The 13,507-nt window shown below is 39.3% G+C and overlaps 2 protein-coding genes across 9 annotated transcripts in view; one reads left to right on the plus strand and one right to left on the minus strand.

Moving 5' to 3' along the window:
• The window catches only part of LOC115434446 (ly6/PLAUR domain-containing protein 6-like), a 1,359,089-nt gene that overhangs the window by 1,161,161 nt on the left and 184,421 nt on the right, over positions 1-13,507 (plus strand).
• r3hdm1 (R3H domain containing 1) overlaps positions 1-13,507 on the minus strand; it is a 50,065-nt gene that overhangs the window by 16,296 nt on the left and 20,262 nt on the right. For 7 of the 9 annotated variants that reach the window (XR_003937526.1, XM_030156339.1, XM_030156310.1 and 4 more), the window contains exons 5-17: positions 12,742-12,820; positions 12,594-12,653; positions 10,892-11,032; positions 10,515-10,623; positions 10,253-10,348; positions 9,885-9,910; positions 9,539-9,592; positions 8,489-8,721; positions 5,390-5,659; positions 4,720-4,874; positions 3,849-3,974; positions 2,280-2,639; positions 1,266-1,392 (exon numbers count right to left, since the gene is read on the minus strand). Coding sequence is in view for 8 of the 9 variants with exons in the window: in XM_030156339.1 (XP_030012199.1) it covers positions 1,266-1,392; positions 2,280-2,639; positions 3,849-3,974; positions 4,720-4,874; positions 5,390-5,659; positions 8,489-8,721; positions 9,539-9,592; positions 9,885-9,910; positions 10,253-10,348; positions 10,515-10,623; positions 10,892-11,032; positions 12,594-12,653; positions 12,742-12,820 (1,836 nt within the window). In the remaining variant the exon portion in view is untranslated. The remainder of the gene's footprint in view (positions 1-1,265; positions 1,393-2,279; positions 2,640-3,848; positions 3,975-4,719; positions 4,875-5,389; positions 5,660-8,488; positions 8,722-9,538; positions 9,593-9,884; positions 9,911-10,252; positions 10,349-10,514; positions 10,624-10,891; positions 11,033-12,593; positions 12,654-12,741; positions 12,821-13,507) is intronic. The other 2 variants (XM_030156346.1, XM_030156355.1) reach the window with 2 other exon arrangements.

Consider the following 13,507-nt stretch of genomic DNA (forward strand, 5'->3'; position numbering starts at 1 on the left):
TGTGTGTGTATGTGCTATACAAATCACAACTGTGCCACCATTACATCCAGTTAATATTGTGTGTATGTTAGAGAGCAGGAGCTAAAAATCTAAACTCCTGTGGTGAGGAAAAAACAAAAACAGAATAATCAAGTGAATGCTTCCCGGGGAGACATCTCAACTCATAAAAAACAAACAAACCAACACAGAGAGGAAAGGGAAGGGAGAAATATTTGTCCTTCACTACAACCGTCGGACTGCGGCTGGCGCAGCTCCCTTGTGAAAGAGCACAACAACAACAAAGAATGCCATCTAGGAGTGGAGTGGCCAAGTGGGGAGTTAACAAAGTCTATTGATATCTCCTTCGACTCTTGATATAGTAGCGAGGCTGAGCTTTACTCTCAACACCACAAAGTCTGATAATTCTACTCAGACTTAGTTCGCTCACATCAAACATGGGATCTGACTTATCGAGCACAGACTGATATTTCGATATGTTGTGGGTTTTAACTGATCAGAGGAACAAAAGGATGACCTGCTTTTTTAGGTATCCAGTTGTGCTCCTCTAATGTCACATCCCTAAATTAGCTCTGACGATGATTAAGGAGCAACAGAGACTTTTTTTTTCTCTTTGTATCAAATCATTCAAACATTTAGTCTCAACTTCTTAGGCTGACTAATTATTTACATCTATATAACTGATTAACAATTAGCAATATTTAACTTATATGCATATACTATATCTAATGAAGAATGGCTGTTTTTTTGGCATTGAACACTGAGGTGCATAAATAAAAAATGCATTTCTGTTTGTCTTTTAAGTGGCCGTGACTTAAATAAACAAACATACATTTACAAAGTTATTGAAATTATAAAGTACTAAAATTACTGCTAAGGACATAAAAAAAATGAGCAAAAGATGAAGAGGACTCAACAATATGAACCAAAGAGATCAAAAGAGCACCAGTATTATAGAAAACAGATGAAAATTATCTGAAAATAGTGATGGAAATAGGACATTTCTGTTCACCCAGCTGTTTCATACAGGTGAGTGGTTATCATGATTATGCAAAATACTGATGGTTAGCGCAAATAATTGCTTTAAAGTGATTGTATAATAATTACAACAGGTATATGGTTCAGTCCAGGTTTTTCACAGTGGCAAAAAAATCTTCCTGTGGTGTTGAATAATCAATACAAAAAAGCCTGATGGATGCAATTCATCCATGTGTCAAAGGAGATTTTGTCTTTTGAGTAGAATACTGAGTGAAGTTGAGCGAGTATACCTTGTTGCTGGGGCAGGTTTTGGCTCTGAGGGCAGTTATAGGGCAGCGGGTTGACAGGGGGCCGGTAGTGTTGCTGCTGGCTGGAGCAGTGTGGGTGGTGGGCAGAGGAGCAGTAACACGTGGACACCTGTGAAGAGGCACAAACATGAATTCAAGGACTGTGTGACACATCAGCAGGCTCATTTGAATCCACTTCGCAGCGCCAGTAAACAGCAGAAATGAAGGCTTAGTCATAAAGCTGGTTTTCACCGCAGGGGTGACTCATGATGTAGGGCTACCAACAAATTACTGCATGTTGGTTCTGAAGCTAGAAGAAACAGCCAGCAGGATTTCTGATGTACAGTTTCTACAATGCAGGCTTATGAATAGGGTTGCAGCAGTATGTGTTACAAGGTACACAGAAAAAAAAAAGAAAAAGATTCTCATACCATGTACTTTAGGTCATTTATGGTACCTGAATGCACTCATGCTCGCAATATCTTTTTCACCCTATCACTCTATGTACAGATTGATGAATTGTGATATTTTTTAATTTATTGGTTTTATTTTCCAAAAGCAAGACTTCCATCTCAAATAGCTTCAGTTTTATTCACAAACCTTTCAATCTGAAAAAAAGCAAAAACTAACAATTATTTTCATTATCAGTTATTTCCTTAATTTATCAATTAGTCCAAAATGTCAGAAAGCTGTCGAAAATTCTGATCAATGTTTCCTAAAGCTCAAGATGATGTCCTCAAATGTCTTTCTGGTCTGCAAATATTTAAATATTTAAGTTAGTCACATAGGGGAGTAAAGAAAGTCAAAAATATTTAAGTTTAATAAGACTTTATTTTGTAATAAAGTACTAAAACTATGTAATCTTTCAAAGAGTTGGTCACTAATTTCATAGTTGACATCAAATAATCTTTGCAGTGCTAATACTAATTGTGTGACAGTGTGATACTATGAAACTGTGAAATATTCTGATGCATTTATAATACTGTGTAAAAGTGACTGTTTTTGTAAATGCCATACCTGTTGGACAGGCTGTTGGATGTAGGTGTGTTGTTGGAGGAGGGGCTGGTTCAGCACGGACCCAGAGAAGGCACCAGGCCCCGGGTTGGTGTTCGAATAAGCGTGGTTTGGGCCGGGGGTTGGCAGCGGGACAGGCTGACCCGGCAGCATCCCTGCATGTCCCCCCGATGGCCCTGCTACCACATAGCCGGCGACCTGCTGAGGAGGCGCTCCCTGCAGCACCACAGACGACGGGTGGTGGTGGTGGTATACAGTCGGATAATGGCGGGCGTCTGGAGCTGAGGCGCTGCTGTCGCCGGGTGGGGGTGGCGGTGGCTGTGTCAGACTCATGTGACTGAACTGGGCATTCAGGGCTTCAGGCTGCAAAGGAGACGGAGCTTAACACAACACTACTCTGCACATATTATATATAATTCAGTTTTGACAAGGACTCAAGAGGTAAGTGAAATGCAACAATGAGCTCCACTCTACACATAAACACACAGCACAAGGGCAGTGACGACCAGAACCTGGGTCACTCTGCATTTTAATCTGTCAGCCTGCTCAGTAAACAGGATCGATACAGCTGAACCACCAGAGGACGGTCAGCTGATTCCTGAGCTAAGTGGTAAATCAAAGACATTTGTTCCATTGACTTTCACTTGAAGGTTTAAACAAACTCACAGAGTCTGTATCTGACCCAGGTCTGCAGAGACCATACGAGTAAAAAGTGAACTATTTATCTACAGCATGCAAGTTCAGGTCATTTTTGACATATTGTTGGAAAAGTAGTGTTTTTAGTCATGGATTATTCAGCACCAACATCTGGTGATGAATTAAATATTAATGGAACTTTCCACAGGCATAATTAGCCACAGAGGCATGTCTTTCACTAAAACCAGGTCAAAAATGAGGTTAACTGAATGCATGATCTACATATGTGGGAAATGGCCCCTGCTGGATTTAGATACACCTTTCCATCGATAAAAAAAACTCACCATTAGTCAAATGAGGGAGTAATAAGGTCTGTTTTGAACTTTTAAAGGTGAGATAATATTTTAGACACGATAAAAAAGCACTTCATGTAAGTAGGTGTAGTTAGGAAAGGGAAAGGTGGACCTAAGTTTATGTGGACCTGAAACAAGTAGAACACAATGAGTGTTTGGGTCAGAATACAAAAATGTTCATTAAGTTGTGATTAAGCAGCACAAAACTACCATGATTCACACCTGAGAAGCTGGAGCAGCATATATTTGGAAAATTTTATTCAAAAATCTAAAAACATATTATCAGCATGGCTCCTGAATAATCTTCTGCTGCTTAACAAATTGATTTAAGACACTTGTTGTGAAGTTTTGTAGTAAACAATAAGGATAAATGCTATCAGAGACATGTTGGAGAGAAAAAGCAAGACCTGTGTCAAAGTCTAAGAATAGCTGACACAACTTTAAATTAGTACAAATCTGTCAGTGTGACAGATTTTATTTACTGTTGCGCAAAAAACCTAAATAAATTTAGGTCTGGTGAGCCAGGTCTGACATGAGATGGAACAGGAAAGAATAATTTAAAAATGGAAAAGAAGTTCTGTACCACAGTGTACTGTTGGTTAGGACAGACGGGCAGGAACTGAGAAGGAGGAAGAGGAGGAGGAAGAGGATAAGAGACCGTTGGGTTGTGGACAAGCTCAGAGGACGGCTGAAGAGAAGGACAGATTGGCTGAGGAGGGAAGGACACAAGAGATGGGCAGGACAGGAGATGAGACTGGACAGAGGTTAAGAAAAGGCTGGGAGACTCACTACCACGTTTTCTAGGTTTTACTTATTATATTCTATTATCTCATTTAAATGACTGTGTTGGTGATGTTGTGTTATTACACCTGTTAGACACCAAACTGCCCCTGTGTAGACTAATTCTACATATTCTATGTGTAATTCCGTGTGTTGCACATATCTACAGGGGCTAAGTTGAAAAAAATCATTTTCTGATGAAAAATTGATCTTCATTTGAATGATTCGAAATCAATTAACAAAATCCTGTGATTGATTTTTGGGGGTTTTAACTTTAACCCCTTTACTCACCTCTGTATGTATTGCTAAATGCTAAATGAAAATCACATGAACGGAGCTACTTCCTATTTAAACATTTGGATTTTTAGTAGTGAGCCAACTTAGACGTTCTTTGTATAAGTTGCCACATTATGCCTTGAGAATCTCTTTCCCATCCAAACCTAACTGATATTGTTATTGGAATATCTCTAACAGAGTCAGGAAACGCACTTAAAGGACCTCCTGAACTTGAAGTATTAAAGTTTTTTTTTTTTCATATCAATACCTACATTATCTAAAACAATAATGGGGTTAAGATAAAGACAAGGACAAATATTTTCTGGATAACATACGAAATGACAAAACATGCCAGATAAGTCAGTGTTAAAGCTGAAAGTTTAGTCCCGCCCACTTACCTGTGCATGGAGGTGATTGGTTGGCTGTTGCTGGCTTGCACCAGTGATTGGTTGCTGTGGGGTTTTCCCCTGCTGTGGATTCCTACCCACAGCGTGGGTGATGGCGGCTGGGTTATAAAATACAGCAGTGCCATCAGGATGGATGAAAGGCTTGCCTGTAAAAGTAAATGTGTAACAGAAGAAGATAAAACAACAAAAACAACCAAATTCAGTTAAATCACACCCCTCGAATTCATGGTGACAGAGAAGGACACACCCAAAAAAATTGCTACAACATGAGAGGAGAGTCAACAGGAATTAACAACCCTGGCAGTGTTTGAAGTTCAAAACTGTGTCTGTTAGAACCATAATGAATATTTACAGATTTCACCCATCTGTTCGATGCATTTTGATCAGCATGCTTTGGTCTGACTACTAATTTGACAGACAAACTGAGTGCAGTCCATGCCAACCTGCAATTCTGCCCCAAGTCATGAATATTCATTACAAAAGCATAAAATTACAAGATAGAAAAGTTATTTTAGGGAAATTTCTGTTTGATTTAAAGACGTTCCAGCAGAGTAAAACTGGGTTACCCACTTGGAAACAGAGAAATAGTGATGAGTGCTTACTAATTCAAATACTTCCATGATCAAAATGGAAAAGTGGCTGGAGGTACTGGATCACCAACCTGTGTGTGGGTTGACCAGGACACTGCCAGGTGGGATCCCTGAGGCTTCCAGCGGCAATACATAGTAGTTGGTAGCATCATTGGCTGGTAATGGCTGTGAAGGGACACTCTTGATCATCTCAGGGTGTCCAGAGCCTCTAGTGTCAGCAGTGGGGTGAATAACGGGCGTGCTGGGGATGGTGGATCGGGTTGAGGCTGAAACCGGGAGAGGCAACTGGGGACGGGACAGAGAACTGGACGAGGACCCAACGCTACTACATGATTCTGAACCTGAGAGACCAAAATAAATAAATGAATAAAAAATAAAAACAAAGAGTCGATCAAAACACATCCCGTTTGCCCGTACCAATATTATGATGTGTGGGGTCAGATGTAGTTGTGATAAGCAAGTATGAGTCTAGATATTATGGGCTGTTGAGCAGATTGTGTTCCATTTAAAGCTATTTCAGAGAGCCATCATACATAAAACCACGGCCCGACAACAGGATTAATGATATCAAGTACACCTGTGTATTTTCTCCCTTAAAAGTCGAATTATCTGCGAAAAAGATCTACTGCTCTGTATCTGGATTTTAAAAATGTAACTAAGGACACTGTCAAAATATAAAAAAAAATATATCATGTTAGGAATAAAATCTGTGTATACATATATATACACAACACACAGAATTAATTAAGTATACAATCATATTCAATCAGGAGGCATTTGTATACATCACTGCTGTTCAGTGCTTGGGAGGTTGAAGCCCCTATGAAATAGCTTGTGGGGTACCAGTTGTTTTGGCATATTTATGTGTTTCCTGTAAAAACAACTGAAAAACTTTGACCTCTCTGATTGGTCAACTCCTCTGTGGAAAATCTAAAGAACAACCCACTAATAACTCCTAACTCATAGCTAACATGACGGTCCTCTGAACAGATTGGTAACTTGCAAAAATTACATTAATGGATGAAAGAAATAAAAAAAATGTACGACAGTGCTCAATTGGACACATAGTGAGTACAGGCTTCTGAATCATCTTTTTGAAATAGTTTTTAATTTTTCATATGATCATAACTGGGTGACATTGGTGACATTACGGCACAGGACTCACCAAATATAAGTGTCGAGATACAGTTGGATTCCGTGAGGACATTACATTCAACACAAAATTTACAAATGTCGGCCACAAATCTTTGCATATAACCCTTTAACCAAAAACCAATGGTGTTTTTGAAGATCAATACAGTATCCTACAGTCTAATATCATCAAACCCACATTTATTCATGAGTGCATCAATATTTCTACGCCCTTAAAATGAAACAAGTGTTCCTCCAAAGGGAAGGAAATTCACCGCCGTGCCTCTCTCTAATAATGCAACATCTCCTGTGGCTGCAGTGGATTCTAGTCTCTCGGTATCCTTGCACTGTCTGTGATAGATTTCTCCCTGAATAATCACCGAACGTTGCACAAAAAGGTGAATCAAATTAGCCATAACAAAAAAAAAAAAAAGGTGAATAAAAAGAAAAGGAGATTAAATTTTAGAAAACTATCTAGAATTAGGACTACATTATGTAACCTGATATTTTCAGGTAGAAATAGCGTGCAGCCGGTTGCAAGGAAAGGTTATTTCAGGGCTCTTGAGAAGGGCAAACAGAGGAACACAGCAACACAGCAAGATGTCTCCTCAGCTTATACTCCCAAAACACAAAGTGAGGGCAGCCAGCCGCCTCATAAACAACTTAAAAAACTGCTCAGGCAAAAAGCTTGCTGCTGCTGCCTCTCGGTGAAAGACAGGGATTGGCAAAAATAGAAAAATGCCAGACAGAAATGGTGGCAGGGAACAAAATGGAGAGCAGAGGCCAACTAAGAGGGGAAGAGAACGCTGGAGGATTTCTCCCCTGCACCGGCTGAGATAAAGACGACAAGCCTGCAGTGAAGAACACGTTTCATCTAATCGCAGCCAATGAAATTACAGATGGATCATATTGTGGAATAAGCACCCACAGTCGGGGAGCAGCCTTAACTTCATCCTGGTGACGTGCGTGGCAATTTTAGCGCTCAGACTTATACATTATGCAGTAATTCCTCACTGCTACATTTTTTTTTCCGACTGCTGCTACAACACTTTTAAAAAGCCTCTTCCATCACTGTGTTGCCGTACGGTAATTAGTTTTGACAGCTGTCCAGTTACAAGGCGGCCCACACACTTTATTGACCACTGCAGGACAACAAACATTTGTTCTGATAAGACCTCAGGTGCCTTGAGATGCCAGAGGATTTTTCTTGAGGCTGTATGCAGAACAAATAACGCTACATAATTAGTGGTATTTACTCCTCAAGTTATGACAGAGGGCATGTTTTAATACAACACAAACTTACTTTTTAATTTAAATAATGGGAAGTCATTCCCTCTGCATTCAGAATTATAATTTATGTAAGATGCCTCGTTTTTAGCATGGTTTGATCATGTGTTCTGCCAAGACCAATGCTGATAATTACTAATCAGGGAAACTGATAAATGATATTTGGACCAAACGGATATTTGCAGCAAGAACAAAAATCTATATGCTAAATTCTTAACATGAATACAAACCTATTGAGCTGACTTTAAGCTGACTGCCAAATCAAGAAAAGAAAGTGAAGTTTCACACTAAACCTGAGGCATTATAAATAATCAGTTCTGGCAAATAACAAATGTTTACTGACACGTAACCTATCGGACAGTTTTGTGGGCAGGACATTGCTTTAAGTATCAACTAAACAGAGAAAGGAGATTTCAGAGCCAAAACAGAGCTTAAATTATTTATGGCATAGAACAATACACAAAGATAATACTGATAAAATGCTGAACATTGCCATCAGTCCCTAACATTTCCATTTCAAGTATGACTCATGGGCCCTTCCACTGAAAAACAGCTCGATGAAAAATTCTGTAGATGACACAATATTGACTAGTTCACTTTTAAAATGCAAGTATATGCAGTTTTTTGTTCTTAGAGGCATTTTAGTGAGCAACAGTATTGTGTAAGTTGTACTTTATACATACTGAGGACACCCTGAAGACACTGACTCATCGTTATATAAAATAAAATGAGTATTTAGACATGGATCTTGCCTGTCTTGGAGAGCCTCCCGGTGCTCTTGCTGCTGGCTGTACTGTCCCCTCGCACGAGGCCGGGGGAAATACCACTGAAGCTGCTGGCCTTGGTGATGGCAGGCCGTGGGGCGAGTCGGTTGGAACTATCTGAGCTGTCTGTGCTGCTCCACGGCCGAGGTTCGCCATGCCGGGGCAGCGTTTCAGTCTCCGAGCTGCTCTGCCGGCTGGCACCTGGCCGGCCGGCCCCTAACCTGTTCACAAAAAAGCAAGAAAGCTGCTTTTTTCATGTTGTTCTTTAAGTGTGTTTAGTCATTGTACACTGTATTTTGCTTACATGAGATTAAAAGTGATATTACATTATAAATATACTGCAGTATTATGCAGTGCTATATTTTTATTATATTCCTTTTGCCACTTTTGCTACATTTCACTGGTGATAGTCTGGGTGAGATTCAAATCTTGGCACAAATTCAGTTGTTTTTTTAGTTACTTCAAGTTAAAGCAAAATTACTCATTCAATAAACTATGTTAATTAGAACGCAAAAACAAAAACCAAATAAAGGCATATTTCCATCTCAATTAATATTTTGAAATTAAATCTGACTGCCTAAGAGCGGCAGTAGAAAAAAGTAAAGCTTTATTTGTATAAATGATATTGAAAGGCCTTAGAAATTGAAAGAGTGATATGTAGTCATCTTGTAAGAACAAAGTCAGCACATTTATACTCATAAATTGTTGAAATTTAATCAATAAGTCTGAATCCCATTTAGATTTCTTCCCAACATTACTCTTATATACTGTTTGATGCTCAATCAATAAAAGATGACATATAAAAAACTGTTTCATGGTTTAATTGGCAAGCTTTGGTCTGAATACCCCAGCCCACATGAGGAAGCCTGGGCAGAAAATCCTATTTAACAGAAGCTTTCTTGAGCGGCAAAACAAATCCTCAGATCAGCACTCCTGTTCCTGGGCGAGCTGATTAAGACAGACTACGATTCAAAGGGTTTTCTGCCTGCGGTTTAGTCTCAGAAAGAAGCTGAATGATGTGTGACAGGGTGGACCTACCTGAACATTTGCCGCCTCTGTTGGGTGCTCATGCATGCGTCTTCATCCTGAGCACTGAAGGGAAAAGAGGTATTACAGGACTGGCACTGACAAAATGAGATATCTACCAATTTAAAACATGACAAAGCTGACTCTAATTGCTCCTCTGACAGCAAAACTATAAAAGTGACTGAACATCATTTCAAGTGCTTATGTTAAATTTTAAAGGATGAAATCACCTACTTTGGCCAATTAAATTACAATTCATTGCCCCTATTAGGTACAGCTTTTTAGAAAAAAAAATGTTACGAAGTGATAAGAGCAGTAGAGTCAGTGGAGTTGTGATAAATGTGGTTTTATGACTTACCTTCTGTCTAGAATGAAATGATCGCCCTGTGGGGGAAATAAAAACGACAGTGGTTCAGAAATTTGATAGCACACTGTTGCTTCTCAATGTTATCTTGAACATGTTTTGCATTTTAGCACTGCTGAAAGCTATGCTAAAAGTTTCAATCAATATCAATATTTGTTCCAGTGTACCCACTTGTAAGTCTGGGAACACATTCTTGCCAAATGTAGCCCCCAAATCAGAGCAACCCCATTTATGCATTCATAAATCCAGCACTGGTAATTGGTAGCAAAAACTCGACTGAATTTGCACATGAATAAAAATGACACAAAGATTTGTGCAACATGGCCCCCCGCCCCCATCCCGCCTACACAAACAGCTCTCACATCATGTGCAAATATCCTTTCTCTGGCTCGCTGGTACTCCTCCTCCCTCTCCTCCATCGATTTGCTCCTCTTGTCAGCTTTCAAACGCATTCGAATCTGGCAAGGACACACCGCACACACACACACACATACACACATGCTTCTTTAGCAGCTATGTCAGCGACGCCAGATTGTCCCACTCTTACCAACATGTCAGAAATGAAAGTGACAGCTTGGTGGAAGGAGAAAAAAAAAAAGAAAAAAGAAAGAAAAAAACACCTACCGTGCTGTCTTCGCGATCAAAGCTGGAGTTGTCTCGTTTGAGAATGTAGCGTTTCTGAAAATCGTCCGCCCTGTCATCCTTGATGTGCTCTGAGAATTTCTGATCGGGTCTGTTGGTGGGGAATTTACACAAGTTTTAGTGGCAGCTTAATTTCAGGCAGATGCTGACAGCAACATATGCCAACCAACAATGAGGGGAGGAAACCGACTTGTCTGTCAATTGATTGCAACGGCTTATGGTTTCAGAAAAATAACTAGCAAAGCAATAGTTTTTATAATTAAAAAAGGTCAATTCAGCTAACCTACTTTCATCAACTTCCATCAATCTGAAAACAAATCTGACTCAAATGAGAGTCAGTGGATTAAGCAGAAGCTCACATTCGAGTGTTGGTGGTTTTGTTGATGACCACTGACTTTCCACTGGGGTCCACATTATGGTCCATGCCAAAGTAGGCTGCCACGCGGTGTAACAGCATCCTGTGGTAGGACGTCATAGGTGGGAACTTCCTCTCCTGGCTTCTGAAGGGATCAAACAGGAATGTTGTCACAATCTCACGATTGTGGTATTACTGGGTAGTAATAAATTAGTGTTTATGGAGAATGTGGAGCGCCACAAGGGTGAATGTTGGGCTCAAAATGTTTTGTTTGATAAAATTACATTGTAACAAATTATCCTGCACTTAAATTATGTAAATTGCATATGATCATCTCCATAACTGGGAAGTGAGCCTTGAAACTTCTATGGCACTGAACTGATAGATTCAGCATTAAAAAGTCTCTTTTTTGGTTCCAAATCTAATTACCCAAAGAGTAAATCTCATTATGTCAGTGCATGCAATATGCATGCATGGCTATTATACTGTTTTATTAACCATTTTATTAGAGAAAGGCAGATTAACTGGTGGCAAAAAGACATTTTATAAACTATCAGGAATAACAGCATTTGGTTTTAATAATGGCCAATAGCTGGACTCAAAGGAAATTAGAGAAAAAAAAAATCTGAAAAAATAAGTTGATTAATTTAAATGTGATGTTCAGTGATCCAGAAATATATAGTTAATTTGGATGTTCAGTAAATCAAAGGTTAAATGGCTATCTGCTTTTTGCTATTCCAAAGAATCATTATTTTATCACCATCTATACATGTCGTAAGATATCAGACAACTTCAAGTCACGGTAAACAGGTTTGATTTCATGTTGTAAAACTGCCTTGGGTGCTGTAAAGTCTTGAAACAGGAAAGTTATATTAAATTATTTTATGGTCAACAGGTTTACATTTTTGTTGTGAAATGGCTGAAGAGTATAAACACTTAATACTGTAATGTGCAATCTAATTTTCTTTTTAGTTAAAATGGAAAATAGGTACATAAACTAGTATAAAAGTAGTCTTTAGGAACTGATATTGAAGCTAAGGATTCAGTATTTGTACTGGTATCAAATATTTTTGAATGATACACTGCCTTCTCCATCAGTATATGGATCTGTAGTAAATTAGTTCAATTATTTAAGTTGTTCCATTGGAAAAACTCAAAATCCCAGTCTAGATGAGGTTTGTGAATATATCACGGGCACAGACAGGGCTACAATATGTCTGGATCACCAGGCAGTGACCTTGTCATTTTACCATGTAAGGCAACAGCTGCCTGTGGGACTGTTTCCAAAGTGTTTCAAGGTGCTTCTGAGTTCACTGGAGGGCACTTTAAACCCTCTGGAAAAGCATGACTTCATTAGTAACAGTAATCCAGACTGAATATTCTATAAAAATCCAATATAGATTCTGATCACCATCATAGTGTCAAAGTTCAGAGAATTCATATGAAATGACTCCATGAACCAAACAGGGCTGTAAACTCCACAGAGCAATCATTACTGAAACAGCTGGCACAAAGAACAGCTGTTTGGCTTAATTGTGTGACTTCAAGCAAAGCCCATCTCAAAGTATGGGAAATGTCTGCACTCGTGTTCAAGAGAATTCTGTTATCTCAACTACATGAACTGTAGGAATCTGTGTTGACAAGTTTTTCATTCCCAATAATGAATGACGCAAATGACTTGGATTGTGTTCGTAAATATTTCTCACTCATTATTGCTGATGAAGTCCAAGATGTCTTGTTCTAGCTTCAGTAGCATGATTCGATCCCTGAAAAGGAAATGTAGAAATCAGGGCTCAGATGTGAAAGGTTTGAGCTGTAGTAGACAGTTAATTCTGATGTATTTGTTGAGTATACCTTGGATTGCCCTTCAGTGTGTTGACGAGGAACTCATGGAGATCTATGCCTGTTGAATCTGTGTAGTCTTGACTGGAATCTAATCAAGAGAAACATAAATTTTGATCAGTGGAAATGACTCAGCCTTTAAAACTGGGTGTCAAGCACCTCATTTATAAAACCATGCACTACTTGCTATATTTTCACAGGCAGGGAGATTATCTAAAATATCCTGAATGATGAAACATTGACATAGCAACTAAATGTAATTTTCTTGAGAAAAATGAAACGTTCCACCCTGTTAACTCCCTAAATTAACAATAAACAGTTAATCAAACGCCCATTGTGAATATTGATATGCAAATTAATCAGCGTGTCACTCAGCCAAGTCAGATCTCAAAAGAGAAAACGTCACTTCGGGTGACATTGGAGAGGACTGCATGTTTTCTGATTGCTATTGGTAAAGTGAAAAAAAAAAAATCTGATATCTGGCAGCATGTAACAGCACTGGTGAGCGCTGCCAGCTCAACCATTTAAGAAATGAAAAAGTGGTCAGATAACGAAGCTGACACCAAAAAATGTGTTCCTGTGCACCAAGAAAGGATAGGGACCCTCGAGTGGGAGTCAGGGGACATCGGAGCCTCCCCCTCCCCCCTGTGAGTGTCTGGGTTTCTATAATTGGAGGCTGCCTCATCAGTGGTGTTGCTCCACAGAGGGAAGCAGACACCTTCAATCGCCTGTGGGAATCCATATAATTGCTTCACACCTTGAGCTTGTCGCAATTAAC

Source organism: Sphaeramia orbicularis, chromosome 2 (assembly GCF_902148855.1).
Source record: "Sphaeramia orbicularis chromosome 2, fSphaOr1.1, whole genome shotgun sequence".
Taxonomy (NCBI): domain Eukaryota; kingdom Metazoa; phylum Chordata; class Actinopteri; order Kurtiformes; family Apogonidae; genus Sphaeramia; species Sphaeramia orbicularis.